This window comes from Scyliorhinus canicula, chromosome 14 (assembly GCF_902713615.1).
Source record: "Scyliorhinus canicula chromosome 14, sScyCan1.1, whole genome shotgun sequence".
Taxonomy (NCBI): domain Eukaryota; kingdom Metazoa; phylum Chordata; class Chondrichthyes; order Carcharhiniformes; family Scyliorhinidae; genus Scyliorhinus; species Scyliorhinus canicula.
The window spans coordinates 39,334,658-39,355,480 of NC_052159.1; the positions used below are offsets into that span (position 1 = coordinate 39,334,658).

General features: G+C 45.8%; 1 protein-coding gene across 8 annotated transcripts in view; it reads right to left on the bottom strand.

The window, feature by feature from the left end:
• Positions 1-20,823, bottom strand: part of nbeaa (neurobeachin a) — a 1,044,979-nt gene that overhangs the window by 522,804 nt on the left and 501,352 nt on the right. For all 8 annotated transcript variants that reach the window (XM_038817846.1, XM_038817850.1, XM_038817848.1 and 5 more), the window contains exon 35: positions 4,402-4,463. In XM_038817846.1, the coding sequence (XP_038673774.1) occupies positions 4,402-4,463 (62 nt within the window). The remainder of the gene's footprint in view (positions 1-4,401; positions 4,464-20,823) is intronic.

A 20,823-nucleotide genomic window follows, 5' to 3' on the forward strand; every position in this document is an offset into this window, starting at 1 on the left:
CTGAGGTCCAGCCCGCTATTCTCCGTCCCCGACCAGCTGAATTCCCGACAGCATTGATCTAACATGGTCCTGCCGTTCGGGAACCTCGTGTAGTGGCTGCGGACTAAGTCCAGGGCCTCCACAGTCAGGGAAGGGCTGATCGGAGGGCGGGGGGGGGGCTTCATTCAGGACTGGGGGCTGTGTGTGAGGGCGGTCCGTGGCGGGCGAGCGGGGCACTATTTCAGTGGTCCAGGTCCGCGGGCTGAGTCTGCCATGGAGCACAGCGCAGCCGCTGGAGGCCACCGGCATGCACATGCACAGCCTCTGACCCGGATGTGCGGAGGGCCAGATCGGCAGCTAGAGCTTCGAGTTCCACGACAGCTTCCTGCTAGTCCACTGCAAGATGGTGAAGCTGTGGCCTTTTGACGCCAGTTTCTTTGGCGTAAAAGACCACAGTTTTCACGATGGTGTGGGGACATAGTCCCAAAACGGAGAATCCAGCTAGGCGTCTCTTTAGTATATACTGTATCCCAAATCATCACTGTCTACCATTCCAAAGATCCTAGGACCGAGCCACCAAATTATGTTACCACCCCCTGGGCTAGTGCGCAGTCATTCCCAGCCCCACTTGACCCGGAGTCGCAACACAAGTGAAATTAGATGTTATTTAAAAATACCTGAGGACCTTGGCTAATCCCAATAAATTGCAGTCACAGCTTTTGTGACTTTAACACAAGTAACCTTTTGTAATGTATAATATTATAATTTAACTGACAGAAAAATGTAATTGACCATCTAATATCCCTTTTCCAACCCCCCCCCTTTCTTTTTTTAAAGAATGTGTGCTTCGCTTGTTGCCCATCCCTAATTGCCCTTGAGAAGGTGGTGGCAAGCTGCCTTAGTGAACGGCTGCAGTCCACGTGGTGTAGGTACACCCACTGTGCTATTAGGGAGGTAGTTCCAGGATATTGACCCAGCGAAAGTGAAAGAATGATGATATATTTCCAAGTCAGGATGGTGAGTGACTTGGAGGGGAACTTCCCAGTGGTGGTGTTCCAATGTATCTGCTGCCCTTGTCCTTCTAGATGGTAGTGGTCATGGGTTTGGAAGGTACTGCCTAAGGAGCCTTGCTGAGTAACTACAATGCATTTTGTAGATGGTACATACTGCTGCTGCAATGCGGTGGAGGTGGGCGGAGTGACTATTTGTGGAAAGGGTGCCAGTCAAGCGGGTTGCTTTGTCCTGGATGGTGTCGAATCTCTTGAGTGTTGTCGAAGCTGCACTCATCTATATACACACACACAAGGGTGACTGAGAGGTAAAGAAACTGTTCATAAAATAAAAGGATAGAATGACCTAATGCACTCGGATGACCTCTAGTTAATGTCTTTCGGAAAGTTAGGCCTTCTGTTGGGTACTTTCTGTTCCTTCAGCTTGTAATGATTTTCACTGCAGACTCACAAAGACAGTAGGCAACTGGCAGCAGAGAGAGGGAGAAAACACAGCTCTTCTTCCTTTGTAGGTCTAAAGTCATCTGGCAAGATTGTCTACTTTTCCTGTAAATTCAGGATCATTTCCAGGTTTCAGCAAGGATGTGCCAGGCATTCACTGGTTTAAGACCAATAAAGCAGTACTTTCAGCGCGAGAGAGAGAGAGAGACTGTTCCTTCTCCTTCCAAGGTTTAATGACTTCTCCCAGCCTCTCTCAGAAAGCATCAAGTAAGAACCAATCACTGACTTTTGTCGGGAAGAACACTGTCTCCTGGCCAACCCACAGGGTGCCAGCCAAACATTCGAACCAACTTCGTCGGAAGCTGGTTCCTAAGATCTATTCAGCACCAAAGCATTTGGTTTCACCTCTCCAAAATGCAAAACCTGAACGCAATGTCCTGACAAGCAGGCTGCTTCAGCTGGGGTCTTGTGCTTAAAGGCACATTTTGATTATGGGTTCACAAAGCAAAAATAACAAAATAAAAATAAAAGAAATGGGAACAAAGGACATAAACAGGAATGACTCATATTGGACACAGACTTGCTGATGGACACTGGCTGCTTCAGAATCTGAGGAATCATGAATGGCGCTAAACATTGTGTAATCATCAGCAAACATACCCACTGTTAACCTGATGAGGGAGGGAAGGTCATTGATGAAGCAGCTGAAGATGGTTGGGCTGAGGACACTATCTGTGGAACTCATGTAGCACTGTTCTGGGACTGGGGAGATTGTTGTTCAATGACCACAATCATCTTTCTTTGGGTTGGGTGCAACTCCAACCAGTGGAGAGTTTTACCCTTGGTTCCCATAGGTTCCAGTTTTGCAAGGGTTCCTTGATGCCACAATTAGTCAAATACTGATTTGATCTCAGAGGCAGTCACTCTCACTTCGCTTATTCAGTTCCACTCTTTTGCCCATGTTTGGACCAAGGCTGTAATGAATTCAGCTGACTGGCCCTATGGTAACCAAACTGAGCCCTGTTAGCAGGTTATTGCAGAATACTTGCCACTTGATAGCACCGTCATCAACCCCATCCATCATTTTACTGAAGATCAAGAGAAGACTGATGGTGCAGTAGCTAGCTGGGTTCAATTTGTCTTGACTTTTGTGAACAGGCCATGTCTGGGTAATTTTTCATATTTGCAGGCAGATGCCAGTATACTGAAAGTTTGACGAAGGGCACAACTAATTCTGGAGTATACGTCTTCAGTGCCATTGCCGGAATGTTGTCAGGGCCCAAAGCCTAAAGCCTTTGCAATATGCAGTGTCTTCAGCCATTCATGATATCATGTGGAATTAACTAAATTGACTGAAGACAGGCATCTATGAAGCTGGGGACCTTTAGAGGAGGCCGAGATGTATTATTTAGTCTGCACTTCTGGCTGAAGATGGCTGCAAGCGCTTCAGTATTCTCTTTTGCATTGATGTGCTACCCTTCCCCCCTCTCCTGTATTATTGAGTATGAGGATATTTGTGGAGCCGCCTCCTCCAATTAGTTGTTTAATGGTCCACCACCATTCACAGCTAGATGTGGCAGGACCTCAGAGCTTAGATCTCATTTGCATGTTGTGGGATCACTTAACTAAGTCTTGACATGCCCAACTGCATACGTCATTGTACCAGGGTTAATCACTCGGTTTTCTGATAGTAGAATACTGGGGGATATGCTGGGCCATGAGGTTATGGTTTGCGGTACAGTTCTGCTACTGCTCACAGCGTCGAATGGATGCTCAGTTATGAGTTACGAGGTCTGTTTAAAACCATCCCGCTCAGTGTGGTGGTAGTTGTACTCAACATGATGGAGGGTATCCTCAATGTGAAGATGGGGCTTCATCTCCACAAGGACAGTACGAGTCACCCCTACCAATACTGTAATGGACAGAGGCAGGTGATTCTTGAGGACAAGGTCAAGTAGGATTTTCCCTCTTGCTGGTCTCCTCACCACCTGCCACAGACCCAGTCTAGCAGCTATGACATTGAAAAATCAGCCAGTTTGGTCAGTAATGGTCCTACTGGGTCATGCCTGCTAATGGATATTGACACCCCCCCCCCCCCCCCACACCCTCCCCCTCCTCGGAGTACATTCTGTGATCAGTGCCCTTGCCACTCTCTGTGCTTCCTCCAAGTGGTCAACATAGAGGAGTATTAATTCATCAGTCCTTCTTGACTTTCCAGTAGTAGTTTGGTTAAACTGAGTGGCTTGCTCAGTCATTTGCTAGGGCAGCATGATAGCACAAGTGGATAGCACTATGGCTTCACAGCGCCAGGGTCGCAGGTTCGATTCCCCACTGGGTCACTGTCTGTGCAGGGTCTGCACGTTCTCCCCGTGTCTGCGTGGGTTTCCTCTGGGTGCTCCGGTTTCCTCCCACAGTCCAAAGACGTGCAGGTTGGGTGGACTGGCCATCCTAAATTGTCCTTAGTGACCAAAACGGTTAGGAGGGGTTATTGGGTTACGGGGATAGGGTGGAAGTGAAGGCTTAAGTGGGTCGGTGCAAACTCGATGGGCCGAATGGCCTCCTTCTGCACTACATGTTCTATGTTCTATTTCAGAACGCACTTAAGAATCAAACACATTGCTGTTGGTATGGAGTCACATGTAGGCCAGACCAGACTTCCTTTTTTAAAGAACATTAGTGAACCAGATGCTTTTTACAACAATTGACTGCAGTTTCATTTGTTACCATTGTTGAGACTAGTCTTTAATTCCAGATTTGCTAACTGAATTCAAATTCCACCAGTTCCTGTGGTGGAATCTGAATCTGTGTCCCAAGAGCATTAGCCATGGATCCATTTTTTTTCAACTTTCATAAATCGTAATGCTCTAAGAATCATCTCTATTTTTAGATTTTTGGAAATGATTGACATTTTTCATGTCTAAATAGAAACTAAACTTCAAAGTTTTGGAAATATTCCTTTGAAGTGCTTTACCTGTGAACACAGCAACATAACCAACTCTACGACAGAGGTACTGGACTTCATACACACCAGGCCTGTAAAAGATTACAAATAAATTTGTTTAAAGCAATAGGTGATTAACTTAAAATAAGATACAGTACATTCTAGAGTACACGGACTAGCCTAATAGCACGCAAGGCTGCAGAGACTTTCAACAGCACCGGTAAACAAAATACACATTTGCAGACTATTGGATCATCATCTCTGCCTTGAAATCATGTCAGGTTATCAAGATAAATGAAAAGAGCAGAGAGAGCATTATAACAGGTGTGGGTAAAACTTACAAAGGTTAGAAAAACTGCAGCCAGGTAAGTAACAATTTTGCACATTTCTTCAAACTCCTTTAACACATTAAAGAAGAAAGAAAAAACATAAGCCAATGAGCTCAATGTCAGTGATGGAAAAAATACTGGCACTCAAAGATGCAATAGAAAGAAGAATGGTAAATAAGAAGAGGTTATAAATAGATATAAAAGAAGTTCATTTGGAAACTGAAAATATAAGTTTGCATGGATTACAAAAGGGATCATGCTTGACGAACTTAATTGAATTATTTAAAAACAAACGATAAAAGGAAAAAGGACTTATCACAACTACCAGATGACTCAAAACACTTTAGAACCAAAGGCATACTTTTACGTGTGTTAACTGCTGTCTTCTAGGAAGCATGGCAGTCAATTTGTATGCTGCAAATGATCAAACCAGCAATGTGCCAATGACCAAATAATGTGCTTTTGTGATGTTGATTGAGGGATAAATATTGGCCAGAACACCTGAAGAACTCCCTTTCTCTTCTTTAAAATTGTGTTAGATATTTTATGTCCTCGAGAGGGTAGATGGGGTGCTGGATTCTCCATGGTGAGTTTGCCTCACAACCGCTGTCAACAGGAACGGAGAATCAAAGTCGGGGCCTTGATTTAAAATCTCATCCGAACGATGGCATCACAGTGCAGCATTCCTTCGGTACTGCACTATATGCCAACCTAGATTGCTGAATTCAAGCTCTAAACCCACAACCTTGTGATTCAAAGGGGAGAATGTTATCAACTGTGCATGGCTGACAAAAGGTAATTGCGTAATGCAGAAAGGGCAATATATTTGGATTCCCAAAATATATTTGACTGATGACTGAATTCAGAACATGTGGCGTCAACAGGTAACTAACAGAATGGATATTAGACTATCTAATAACTGAAAACATAGGGCGCGATTCTCCGCTCCCCACGCCGGGTAGGAGAATCGCGGGAGGGCCGAGCGACGCATGACACGCCGCCCTGGCACCCCCCGCGATTCTCCCACCTCCCGCTCGGAAGAATCGCTGCTCGCCGTTTTTCACGCCGACCGGCGATTCTCCGGCCCAGATGGGCCGAGAGACCTGATGCTCCCGACCGGTTCACGATGGCAGCATCCAAACCTGGTCGCTGCCGTCATGAACATGGGCGGCAAATGCTCGTTTGTGGCTTGTGGGGGGCAGAGAGGGGAGTGAGCACCACGGCCGTGCTCGGGAGGGGACTGGCCTGCGATCGGTGCCCACCGATCGTTGGGCCGGCGTCTCAAAGGGACGCACTCTTTCCCCTCCGCCGCCCCGCAAGATCAAGCCGCCACGTCTTGCGGGGCAACGGAGGGGAAGATGGCAACCGCGCATGCGCGGGCTGGAGCCGTCAGCCGTCGTGACGTCAGCCACGCAAGCGCGGGTTGGAGCCGGCCAACCTGCGCATGCGCGGCTGACGTCACTTAGGCGCCGCCATCGCGTAATTCTCGGCGCGCCGTCTTGACACAAGCATCAAGGCCCGGCGGAGATTTACGGAGCGCCGCTCCTAGTCCCCGGGGGGGGGGGGGGGGGGGGGGGGGGGGAATAGGGTGCGAGGAGTGGCCTTCCCGATTCATCGCGGGGAGCGGAGAATTCCGCCTATAGTGTGAGGTTAACGGAACTAAAATACAGTGTGGGGTTAACAGTAGTTATTCAGATTGGTAAATAATGAGAATGAAAACTGAATAAAAACATTTATAAAAAAAAAAAAATAATGAGAAGTCCTGGTCCACAAAGATGTGATAGGACAAATAGGGCAGATAGGGCCGCACTTGGTAGCATTGTGGATAGCGCAATTGCTTCACAGCTCCGGGGTCCCAGGTTGATTCCGGCTTCGGTCACTGTCTGTGCGGAGTCTGCACATCCTCCCCGTGTGTGCGTGGGTTTCCTCCGGGTGCTCCCGTTTCCTCCACAGTCCAAAGATGTGCAGGCTAGGTGGATTGGCCATGATAAATTGCCCTGAGTGTCCAAAATTGCCCTTAGGGTTACTGGGTTATGGGGATAGGGTGGAGGTGTTGACCTTGGGTAGGGTGCTCTTTCCAAGAGCCGGTGCAGACTCGATGGGCCGAATGGCCTCCTTCTGCACTGTAAATTCTATGTCTAACTGTTGTTCAACATTAACATTAATGATATGGACTTGAAAGTTGGAAGAACAATTTCAAAATTTGTGCGCAAGGTTAAATGGTACTGTGCAGATAATACACCGGAAGCATTCAACATATTAAAGGAAGAAATTAATAAACTTGTAGAATATGTGTGTAACAGGTAAATTAACTTTGGTATATATAAGTGTGAGGTTGTACATTTTGGTCGCAATCAGGAAGCCACAAACTACTTGGAAAATAAGGGCCGAATACTAGCCACATTCAGATGGGGTTGGAGACGGGATTGGAACAATTGGCAGCACGGTAGCACAAGTGGCTAGCACTGTGGCTTCACAGCATCAGGGTCACAGGTTCGATTCCCCGCTGAGTCACTGTCTGTGCGGAGCCTGCACGTTCTCCCCGTGTCTGCGTGGGTTTCCTCCGGGTGCTCCGGTTTTCTCCCACAGTCCAAAGACGTGCAGGTTAGGTGGATTGGCCATGATAAGTTGCCCATAGTGACCAAAAAGGTTAGGAGGGGTTACTGGGTTTCAGGGATAGGGTGGAAGTGAGGGCTTAAGTGGGTTGGTGCAGACTCGATGAGCCGAATGGCCTCCTTCTGCACTGTATGTTCTATGTTCTAATATATGAACGTAGGTTGACTCCAAAGCGTTTCCGGCTCTAAGCAATCATGCCAAAGTTGGAGTCCAGACAACAGCAACTTACAATTAAGGAACCAATTAGAAATTGGAATGGAAAGCTTCTAACACCACCAGGATTGTCCCTGCAACAAGCTGGGGGCATCAATACCTCTGTTCAAACCATCCTGAGACGATGAGAAGACCACAGCATGGCCATAAGCTCTCCTATGGAGGGGTCTCCCCTCAACAATGACCAACTAACAGCAGTAGCCATTCTTTACCTTTAAATTTTCTGAAGGCTTCAGAGCTCCACTCTGAGGCACTCTCATCGTCCCCTACCTGCCTCAGTAGAGCCCACCACTCCAAGTGGGATCTTCAGCCACCAAAGGGCTTCAGGCCTTCTTGGACCTGCCTGCCATCCTTAATTGAGTGTCAAAATGTGGAGGTGCAGATTCATAGATCATAGAATTTACAGTGCAGAAGGTGGCCATTCGGCCCATCGAGTCTGTACCGGCTCCTGGAAAGAGCACCCTACCCAAGACCAACACCTCCACCCTATCCCCATAACCCAGTAACCCCACCCAACACTAAGGGCAATTTATCATGTCCAATCCACCTAACTTGCACATCTTTGGACTGTGGGAGGAAACCGGAGCACCCGGAGGAAACCCACGCACACACGGGGAGGATGTGCAGACTCCGCACAGACAGTGACCCAAGCCGGAATCGAACCTGGGACCCTGGAGCTGTGACGCGATTGTGCTATCCACAATGCTAGCGTGCTACCGTGCTATTAATTGGTGACTGCCATTGATTGTGCTGCCATGCTCAACTACCCTATTCCACCCTCCTAGGGTCTGTGTAACATCAACCCAGGAAGATGGGCCTGCATCAGGACTGTCAGCGGGTCAATATACATGACAGGAGAGTGATCACTTGCTGTGAGGGAAGCTCTGGCCCTCCTCAGTTTATGCCAAAGTCTGACTCCTGCCTTTCTACAGAGTGCTCACACCCATCCTACAAATTGGGTCTGTATTGGGGGCATTTGATCTTGGACCACTATGTCTGGGGGGAGGGGGGCGTGAGGAGGAGGGAAACGGGGGGGTGTTCAGGCAGGCCCACTGCAAAGATTAACGTGGCAGAGGCCTCACATACATCAGGTGTAACATGTTTTAATAGTGAACACTGGACATTTTCATTCCCTCTGGTGACAGATTGTGCACTCCCCCCGCCCCCCCCCCCCCCCAACCCAGTGCCCACTCAATATTCTTTATCTTACATGATCTACTGCCACATCTAGGTGTGTCCCCAGGATGCACATACGACGTGGAAGCAGCTGCTGCATTTTGCTCCTGTGGTTTTTGATGCCCACTGCGGACGTTCTCTGGAGGGCATGGAGATTGGGGGGGGGGGGGGCTGGCCGACTTACTGATGTCGCTGTCATTGCCGTACCACCCTGTTCTGCCCGCTGCCCTTGAGAGATGCGCCGGTATCAGGATGGGGGATTCGGAAGAACTGGAAAGCAACGTTGCCTCCTTAGTGGCAGCCCCAGGGTTGGCCTCCAGTGCTTCCTCCTCCATGACGTTGCTTGTAGGGCTCTGGGTGTCTCCATGGGATGGAGGGGCAGCTGAGTGAGCACTAGAGACCTTTGGGTCATCTGGTTCTACCAGTCCTGGTGCCTTCCTCAGCGATGCCCCTCAGTGACTGTGCCACACTCTGCAGTGCCCCGGCAATGCCCACTTGCATCTGGGACACATCCCTCAGCGACTGGGACATGATGCCAAGACCCTCAAGTCTGGTCGTCACAGACTGATCCATGCCTTGGGTACCACTACTCAATACACTGAGGTCATGCTCCAGGCTTTCCGTTGCTGTTGCCACCCTAGCAATGTTGGCTTCGGTGTCACGCTGTGCCTGCACCCGTAGCCTTTGAGACTCTTCCAATCAGCTATGCACTCCCTGGAATATCGATGACACCCTCTCCTGAATCTCACGGTCGTGCCCTAGCACCTGCACCAGCTGTGCTATAACTTTGTCCAGAGGTTCAGCATCTGAGATTCAGCAGAGTCCTGGGATCCAGCAGACCTCCAATTGCTGACTCACTTGGATTTCCTGCCTCCACCTGATGTACATTAGCAACTGTGTGGTGCTCAACAAATTGCACCCCAGAAACCAGTCCATTCATGTCCCCCATTGAGGTGTGTGTCTCTACACTGGTGGAAGGAGCGGAAGATAGCTGTGACAGCTTGTCAGTGGTCTCCTCGGAGGAGTGCTCTTGGGTAATGGTGATGGTGGTGGTGGTGGGGGGCGGGAATGACTTCAGCTGGCCTGGCTCGGGGGGAGGGGGGGGGGGGGGGACGACTTCAGCTGGCCTGGCTCTGCAAGATGGAGATCCGGCGAGACACTGGACATGGGGTCAGTGAGAGGGAAGGATAATTTTGTCTGACATGACCAACTCACTTGAGACAGGTCACCTGGGTGAGGGGGCAGCAGATCCTCACCTCTGTGGCACACACCAACCTCGCTGTCAGTGACTGCTCTCTCCCCAGTCAACCTCACAATCTTCAGGGCTGATTTCTCATTGGGGGTGAGGAGTTGGCTCTCTGGTACTCTTATACCCAGCTTGGCCCTTTTCAACCTTTTATGAGTTATCTTCTCCTGCGGGAACAAAGAGAGGTCTTTGAGAATGGGGGGCACTGTTTGGGAATTTGAGAGATGGCAGGCGGAACTGATGCCAGGAGAGAGATGGTAACATACCCTTGCAGCTCGGTGGAGGTCATTGTTCTTCTATCAACATTGCAAGGCGGTCCTCCTTGTCATGGTGCCCGCACTGACAGCCACTACCACTAACTCCATGGCAGTATTGGTGACCCTGTTGCTGGTCCTCCAACCCCCTCAGGGGAACAGGATGTCCCATTTCACAGCCGCAATGTTGAGAAGCATTGTGAGGTTGACATCGCCCAAGCGAGGAGCAAGTCTGCAGGCTGCCATGCTTGACTGGATTGAGTCATGAGGGAGCTCCTCCTTGTTACCGGTGAGACGCTGAAGCACGGGTCTGGCGAATCAGCCTTAAATGGCGAGAAGCCCATTTCAAGCACTAAGTGCCATTTATTACGGGCCGCAATCTCGCTAACACGGCTGTCGAGGAATACCCCGCAAAACACGTCCAAAATGACACTTAGTAATGTTTCTGTTGACTCCTCCCCAGCTAGAAATCGCAAAGCGATTTATATTAGTTGTTTATATTAGTTGAACTCGCACCATGGAAACATTTTTATTGGTCCTACTTTTTTGATGCTTTCAATAAATGTGCATTTTTCTTTAAATACCACTACAATTAAGTCTTCAAATTCTCATGGGCTTGGCGCATCTAATATACTCCAAAGCACGGTTAAAGGAAACTGTGACCAAGTCCACTTTTATGTAAATTTTAGCAAGTAACTTTTTTATAGTATACAGTTCAAGAGGAAAATAAATCAATGCCAAATTTTGTATGAAATATATTTGATTAAATAAGATGCACAAAAAATCATTTAACTCAACATATTAGATTTTTCAGAATGAAAGCAAATTCAGCCGAGGGTTCAAGGGAGGTCAGTAAAGATTCCAGAACGCGTAATAGAACAGAAAGTATAGAAAGAGGTGAGATCCAACTTTAGGAACAACCAAAAAGGGGACAACAATGAGAGGGGGGGTGATCAATGCAGGACTGAGGGTGTTGTACCTAAATGTGCAGAGTATACAAAACAAGGTGAACGAGCTTCACATTGAAACTGGCGGGTACGATGTGGGCATCACAGAGACGTGGCTGCGAGGAGATCAACTGTTTTGAACTTACCTTTCACAGCACTGATATTTTTATCTGATTATGCAATACACATAAAATTCATCTGGGTTTTATCTGATAATAAGGGCAGGTATAGTTGAATTCTAAATGCAATGCATGACAAAAAAGCCACGCGATTAAACCTGTTTAAAGGAAATTATTTTTTAAAGAACATTCCCCCAAATTCCAACGAAAATAGTTTCCATTGCAGCAATCAAGAAATGTAGGTTTTCTGCTTCAAACCAGCAAGACTCAGGAGCTAAATGCTTTTATTAATCAGCCTTGTTGAGTAGTTTATTTACAGCGATGATTTTCTCTGTGCATAATTATAGCACTGACCACATGTCGAAGGTCTACAACTGGGGGATGCAGAAGAGGGTGCATGACCTTTCGAATCAGCAGCATAATAGATGGATAGTAATTACTTCTAAATGGCCCACATTGGCACAGGACTATTTTGCAGCTGGTGCTCAATGTCTTTCATTTTCTTGTGTTATAGAATATGCTAATTAACGGCGGCATCCACTTTTTTGATCAATTACTGCTTTGTAGAATATCACTAGTAAATCAATTAGAAAATGATTTGTAGTAATGAATTATATATATAGTAGTTTCTGTTCTGTGTGATTCAAAACCTGTGTTCAAAGTATGATGTTAGTATAATTAGAGAAACTAGAATGAATCTATGCTGAAACACAAAGATCAATTTATGTAAACATACTATGAACCAAAATATATTTATTTATTAAGCAGTGTTTCATTTTTTTAATTCGGGAAGGATTATATTGCTTGGGTTAACTTATTAATTGATTTGAAAAAGATGAGACTAAATAGTGCAAAGTTAATTTTTCTTAAAAAATTAAGTTCTACAATTTCATTTTGATCAGATATTACTGGTGGCAGAGCCTTTCAATCAAGAATTACAATATTTTAAACTTTTTTATACTTTCTATTTTTAGGAATTAATTCAACTTCAGAAAATGAATTATTAGTGAAACATAGTCTAGTTCAGGACTCAGATCAATTTTCACGTTGAGCTCTATACCAATTAAACAAAGCATTCTATTATTAGGGCTTGCAAACATTCCAATTTATATTGCATAATTGATTCATTTGTATTTATCCATTCAAGGGATAAGGGCATTGCTGACAGCATTTATTGCCCATTCTTAAGAGAAGATGCTGGTGCGCCACCTCCCTCAAACATTGCATATCATGTGGTGTAGGTACACCGCACAGTGCTGTTAGTGAGCGATTTCCAAGGTTTTGGCACAGCGACAGTGAAGGAATAGCGATATAGTTCCAACTCAGGATGGAGTAGCTTGGAGGACAACTTGCACGTGGTGGTGTTCACATGCATCTGCTACCCATATACCCATCTGCTCCCCCCGAATAGGCGCCGGAATGTGGCGACTAGGGGCTTTTCACAGTAGCTTCATTTGAAGTCTACTCGTGACAATAAGCGATTTTCATTTTTTCATTTCATTTTCATATCCTTCTAGACGATGAAGGTCTCAGGTTCGGAAGATGCTGGTATTGTGAGATTCTGCAGTCGATCTTGCAGATGGTACACACTGTTGCCACCATGCGCCGGTGGTTTTTGTAATTAATGTTTAATGGGGGATGCGGGCTACTTTCGCCTGGATGGTGTTGAGTCGATTGAGTGTCGTTGGAGCTGCACTCACTCAGGCAAGTGGATGGTATTCTATCATACTCCAGTCTTGCATCTTGTAGATGATGGAAAGGCTTTGGAGAGTCAAGTGATAAGTTACACTCTGCACTGATTTACTCTTGTAGCTGCAGTATTTGTACAGCTGGTACAGTTCAGTTTCTGGTTAATAGTAACCTCCATCCCTCCAAGATGTTGCTAGTGGGATATTCAGTGATGTTAATGTAATTGAATGTCATGGGGAAATAGTGAGAATCTGTTTTAATGGAAATAGTCATTGCCTAGCCCTTGGGTGATGAGAAAGTTACTTGCCGCTTATCACCCAAGCCAGAATATTGTCCAGGGCTTGCTGCACACAGACATGGACTGCTTCAGTATCTGGGCAGTCACATATAGTGAACATTGTGTAAATACTATGTAAGCATCCACGAACATCCCCACTTGTGACTTTATGGTGAAGTTTGTGGAGAAAGCAGCTAAGGATGGTTGGATTTTGGAGACTACCCTGAGAAACTCCAGCAGCAATTTCCCAGGACTGAGATGAGTGATGTACAACAACCACAACCATCTTTCACTAGTGTGACTCCAATCTGTGGAGTGTTTTTGCCTTCAATTCTCATTGACTCAGTTTTGCTAGGGCTCCTTGAAGCCACTCTCATTAAAATGCTGCCTTGATATAAAAGGCAGTCACTCTCACCTCAGCTGAGTTCAGCTATTTTGCCAATGTGTGGACCAAGGCTGTACTCAGATAAGGAGCTGTGGGAGAACCAAAACTGAGTGTCAATGAGCAGGTATATCTGAGTAAGTGCTATTTGATAGCACTTTCCATGACACCTTCCTTCACTTTGCTGAAGATCGGCAGTAGGCTGATGGGGCAATAACTGGCTGAGTTAGATTTGTTCTGCCTTTTGTGTACAGGACAGAGGCAATTTTCCACATTAGTGTTATACCTATATTGGAACAATCTGGCTAGGGGCACAGCTAGTTCTGGAGCACAAGTCTTCAGTACTATTGCCGCAATGTTGTTGGGGCCCATAGCATTTGTAGTATACAGCACCTTCAGCCATTTCCTGATATCACGTGAAGTGAATCATATTGGTTAAGACTGGCATCTATGATGCTGGGGACCTCAGGAGATGACAAAGGTGAATATTTATTGCAAATGCTTCAGCTTTCTATTTTACACTGAGGTTCTGGTCTACCTCATCACTGAGAAGAGGAGAGGTGAAAATGGATCATCCACTAGGTACTTCAGGCTGAAGATAGTTGCAAATGCTTCAACCTGTGTTTTGCATCAAAGTGCTAGGCTCCCACATCATTGGGGATGGGGATAATTGTGGCACCTCCTCCTACAGTTGGTTGTTTAATTGTCCTTTACCATAGATGATTTGGAGTTGGGGACCAAGTGAAATGTGTCCAAGTTTGCAGACGACATGAAGATGAGTGGTAAAGCAAAAAGTGCAGAGGATACCGGAAGACTGCAGAGGGATTTGGATAGATTAAGTGAATGGGCTAGGGACTGGCAGATGGAATACAATGTTGACAAATGTGAGGTTACCCATTTTGGTAGGAATAACAGCAAAAGGGATTATTATTTAAATGATAAAATATTAAAACATGCTGCTGTGCGGAGAGACCTGGGTGTGCTAGTGCATGAGTCGCAAAATGCTGGTTTACAGGTGCAACAGGTGATTAAGAAGGCAAATGGAGTTTTGTCCTTCATTGCTAGAGGGATGGAGTTTAAGACTAGGGAGGTTATGCTGCAATTGTATAAGGTGTTAGTGAGGCCACACCTGGAGTATTGTGTTCAGTTTTGGTCTCCATACCTGAGAAAGGACGTACTGGCGCTGGAGGGTGTGCAGAGGAGAGTTACTAGGTTAATCCCAGAGCTGAAGGGGTTGGATTACGAGGAGAGGTTAAGTACACTGGGACTGTAATCATTGGAATTTAGAAGGATGCGGGGGGATCTTATAGAAACATATAAAATTATGAAGGGAATAGATAGGATAGATGCGGGCAGATTGTTTCCACTGGCGGGTGAAAGCAGAACTAGGGGGCATAGCCTCAAAATAAGGGCAAGTAGATTTAACACTGAGCTCAGGAGGAACTTCTTCACCCAAAGGGTTGTGAATCTATTGAATTCCTTGCCCAGTGAAGCAGTTGAGGCTCCTTCATTAAATGTTTTTAAGATAAAGATAGATAGTTTTTTCGGGCTGGAAAGTGAAGCTGAGTCCACAAAAGATCAGCCAAAAGATCATTGAATGGCGGAGCAGGCTCGAGGGGCCAGATAGCCTACTCCTGCTCCTAGTTCTTATGTTTATGACAGGATGTGGCAGGACTGCAGAACTTAGATCTGATCCATGGGTTGTGGGATCGCTGAGTCCTGTCTATCACCTGCTCGTTCTACTGTTTGGCATGCGAGGAGCCCTATGTTTTAGCTTCAGCAGGTATGCTGTTGCTCCTTCTGACATGCCCGCCACTCTTCACTGAGTCAGCCTTCATCCCTCAGCTTGATGGTAATCAGATTATGGTTGAATACAATTCTGCTGCTCCTGAAGGCCCATAGCATTTCATGGATTCTCAATTTTGAGTGACTTGATCTGTTTAAAATCTATCTCATTTAGCATGGTGGTAGTGCCACACAACTCGATGGAGGATATCCTCAATGTGAATGTGGAACTTCATGTCCACAAGGACTGAACAGTGCTACTCCTACCAATACTTTCATGGACATGTGCATCTGTGACAGGTATGTTGATGAGGTCAAGGTCAACAGCTTTTTTTTCCCCTTAAATGCAGGTCTACCCTTCGGGTTTTGGCGAAATGCATTTGCTCTTCAAAATGATCATAGTTCTTGTTTGTAAATGACATGTATAGTTATATCTCCTTTTCAATCTGCCCGGCTTCTCCAGCAGGGAATCATTTGAGCTGGAAAACATATCTATGGGGTTCCATCAATTTCCCATGCAATTACAGAAGATTAGGAAAACATTACAGAAATGCAAGTACCATAATTTATAATGCATATAAAACAACTGCCTGATATAGTCATATTCACGGAATCATACCCGACAATATCCCAGAAAACGCCATCTATGTCCTGTCCCATTGGCAGCAGAGACCTAATAGAGATGATAACAGAGTGGCATACAGTCAGGAGGGAGTTGCCTTGGGAGCCCTCAACATTTTATTCATGGGGTCAAGAGTCAGAGTCAAAAAGTATCATGACAGAAAATGAAAGCACGGTGGCACAGTGGTTAGCACAGCTGCCTCACAGCTCTAGGGACCTGGATTCAATTCCGGCCTCAGGTGACTGTCTGTGTGGTGTTTGCACTTTCTCCCTGTGTCTGCGTGGGTTTTCTCCAGATGATGTGCACAGTAAGAAGTCTTGTTTCAAATCACTAGCTTTCAGAGCACTGCTCCTTCCTCAGGATTCACCTGAGGAAGGAACAGTGAAACAAACCTGTTGGATTTTAACCTGATGTTGTAAGACGTCTTACTGTGTTGGATTACCCAATCCAACACCGGCATCTCCACATCATGGCTACTAAAGATGTGCCGGTTAGGTGGATTGGGTATGCTAAATTGCCCCTTAGTGTCCAAAAGGTTGTGTGGGGTTACTGGGCTATGCGGATAGAATGGTGGCGCGGTCTTAAGGGCCAATGTAGACTCGATAGGCTGAATGGCCTCCTTCTGCACTGTATGATCTATGATGTAAACTGCATTCAAATTTAGTTTGCAGATTATTGTGGTTTGTAAACTAAATCATTTTTACCTCATGACAGTTCTTGTTAATGTGCACAAATATTATAGTTTGCAATTGTTACAAAAATATAAATAGATAAATGCAATAGCAATTATATTAAACTTACAAAGCAAGAATAGCTTGAAAGAATAAATCGAACAAAGTAGTACTTTTAGACAATGCTTCAGTGAAATACAGCTTTTATTCTGTCAAATATGTTTTTCTAGATGCTGGTAAATCCTGTCATTTGATAATACTAAAATATTTTACAAATTCAGTGAGTAATTGGTCAAATATAAACGATGGCAGTGGCAGTGTGACATTCAATTGGTCTGATGTTATTCTATGTGAAAGGCTTTTTATCCACAGCTCCAATGAATCCATACCCCCTCTCCTTTTTCCTTCTCTAATGCACTATTTCTAGCTAAAAACAACTAACCACTTTGAGATAACCGAGATTGTCTTTGCTTATGGGAAAACACCATATTACTTACTATCTTTATCCAGCGGCCTGAATGTGTAAGTTAAGTTGCACTTGTTTTTTAAAAAAAAGTAAACTAAACAAAGAGATGTGGGAGTAGAAATTGATTTACACTATAGCCATTTTTCAGGCTTAAACGTGCACAAGTGGAAGAGCCATGCCAAACTGCATTTGTATTCAGGCTAAATTCCTCAAACCCATTTTTTAGATATCACGGGCACCGACTTTTATGGGAAATTTTGAATGAGCGGATCAGGTGCCTACCCTGCTCACAATTCTTCAGTGGCTGTACTGGCTGTCAACAAAAGGCAAATTATTTTTAAATCTTGTCTTTTTTTAAAGCTAGGGTTGCACCTCCAACTTCACAAAATTGACATCATGCACGAACCCCTCCCTTTCCCAGGTTGTCCATTCTTATCCTCTTTCTAGGATGCTATAGATGAAGCAAGTGGTCTGACATTCGTCATCTTCAATGCCTGTGGAGGTGTGGCATTCAGCTGCAGCTCATTCGTAAAATATTAATGAACCCAAGGTCCAATTTTCCATATGGTGCATAGTTCTATTAAGTTTTGCTTCTTAATTAACTGTTGCCTAATGTTTGCATATATGTTTATCTTAAATCAATACACAGAGGACACATTATGAAAGCCCATGGGTTATGAGTTATGTCCCACAAGTTGTTGATGCTATTATTCATGAATGATGTGCAAGTGAATTATAATTAGCATAATGAGTGTAAAATAAATCATAACCTCTGGATCTTACAATTTATTCCTTTAAACCATACATTAAAATTTAATTAGGTAAAGGATTTCTTCAAAGATGGCATTAATGGCGGAATGCATTTCTTTTTAATTTAAGGAATAGACAGAAACAAAAGAAGCCTAATGTTGGAGGCAGCTTAAGAATATTCATGATTTTGAACAATCCCCAAGTGTGTTTACAGAGAAAAGAAACAAAGATCTCCTGTAAACACCTCTCTACGGTCCAAGAACATGTCAGTTCTACAGCACTTTTCCTCTAATCTTTTATTTAAATATTTCCACTCCTGCTTTTCCCCCTTTCACAGCATTCAAATGACCCTAACCCAAGTAATAAATGATAGCCTCTGCAACTGTGACCATGGTGCATTATCTCATTACCATTGTACAGCTTTCAGTATGCATGACTGTTATAACCCCCACGAAGGTCACAGTAGAAAGCCAATCCAATTCTCCGTGACCTTCATGGAATATAACTTCCCCAGTAATGAGGGCAAGGCATCTCCTTAACTAGGGGAATCCTAACTTATATATAAACCCCAACCTGGGTGCAGGCTGGTCAGGGAGGTAGACTCTTCGGGAGTGCAGACTTATTGTATATCGAATAAACATTGTTATTGTTTTCTACCTGCTGGTTCATGCAACCTACTTTGGCAATTCTGCACTGGCGATGAGAATAGGATGGCTGGGCCGTCCTTGGTCCTGCCTCCACATAGACTTTGTGGGACCATTCCAGGGGGCAATGCTCCTCATCGTCATGGACATCCACTAGAAGTGGATGGAGGTACACTCAATGCAGTTGATGACCGCTCGGATCACCATCAAGTGGCTGCGACAGTCATTCAGCATGTACGGAATACCTGAGGTGCTGGTTTCAGATAACGGAATTACTTTCGCTGGTACGGAGTTTAGGGCGTTCATGGCCATGACCAGAATTCACCACGTGAGTAATGCCTCGTATCACCCAACCTCAAATGGATTACTGGAGTCGGCAGTCCAGACCTTTAAACAAGGCATGAAGAAACAGACCCCACTGGTTCCTGGGAGCCTCTACTTGTACGTTTCTTATTTTGCTAGTAAATGACGCCACAGGCCATGGCATAGGTCGCTCTGGCCGAATTGCAGATGGGTTGCTGCCTCTGCACCCGGTTGAGTTGGGTCATCCCAGACATTGGAGGAAAGATCTGCCGTGGCCAGGCCAGGACTAAGGCTGTTGCAGGCCGGGGTATGCTTTTGCACACATTCGCCCTTGGGGTATGGTGCACATCCGAAACTTTTGTGAAGGGGCCACATGGATTCCGGGTATTGTGTTGGCACTGGTGGGGCCAGTCTTATTTTGCATGCGGGCACAGGGATGCAAGTCTAAACGACAAGTGGACCATCTCCGCAGCCGCGTTCCCGACACACCTGAGCTAGCTCTAGAGCCCCAGATCCGGGCACGTCCACCGCCAATGTGTTGCCACCTCAGCTGCCATTATCACCAGTGCCGCTGGTTATTCCAGCGAAGAGGGACCGAACTCCGACATAGTGGTGCCACTGAGTCACTCTTGGTGATGGGCATTAAAGAGTGTGTGCACCGAGTATATTATGTACCCTTGTTACCCTCAGTACTTCTTCCAAGTGGTGATCATGGAATCATAGAATCGTGATCAACAGGGAGGTGTTTTAACCCCCATGAGGATCATGGGAAAACAATCACTGATCTCCCTGCGGGACTCATGGAATACACGCCTGCCAGGTACGGGGCGGAGGCCAATCACCTGGGCATCATTAAGGCAGGGGATAAAAACAGGCTCAACTCAGGCCTGGTCAGATCTATTCTCCCAGTGAGGTCTGCACTGGGAGTGAGATGCTGTACTATGCATGTAATTGTAAATATGTAAATAAATTCACCTTCGTTCACGACAGCTTCCTTATTAATTATTAAACTGCGATGAGGATTCACCCATCGATTCGCCTATCCGTTGTAAGTTTGTATTGAGTGTGTATTGTAAGTTTGTATTTAAGATGCGGTTGTTCATAAAATTGGATACCTTGGGTGCGGGGCTGGAGGATTGGAATCAGTATGCAGAGCACATGAGGTACTTCTTTCGAGCAAATGGTATTGGGAGGGAGGGGCAGGGGAGACCAAAAGTTCTCCTTCTGACCGCCTGTAGGGCCCATACATTTGGAATCAACAATGTTTGACCAACCCGGCTGCACCGGATTCCAGGTTGTTTGATGAACATGTTGCAATGGTTTCAGACCACGATGACCCCAAACCGTCTGTGATCGTACAAAGGTACCGATTTAACATGCCATATGTTCCACTGGTAAGTCGGTTACAGACTCATTAACTCGTTTGTGACGTTTGGATGAGTCCTGCAGGCACGGGCCGTCCCTCTCAGAAATGTTACAGGACAGACTCTTGTGTGGTACCAATAAACTGGATTTGAAGTGTGCCATTGAACTTTCCCTCTCTCCTGAACATGCAGAGAAGGGGGAATTATGAAAGGTCCATTGATAATGGTGTGCATAGTTTGGGTCGCCCTCTCATTCGGATTCCATATCAGTCATGGAACGGTGCAGGTCCAGCCAGAGCTCCTCTGGCAGAGCGGCCCCCAAGCCAGGTTTGTGGCGGAGTTTGTGTTGCAGAGTGGGATACTCCTCACCCAAGGAGGATGATGAGAACTGGCCATTGTGGTCAATGGTCTCGTGAGGGTCAGGGCCGCTTGGTGCAGAGCAGAACATGCCGCCTGCGACAACAGCAGCGGTCGCCCCGACGAGGGCTTAGCATGCAGACTTAGCAAGATGACGACGACTGCTTGATGCAGTTGCATTGTGTGTTGTCTCTGAAGGTCACACTGATCTTGATTTACTTTGCAAATGTATGGATGCCCAG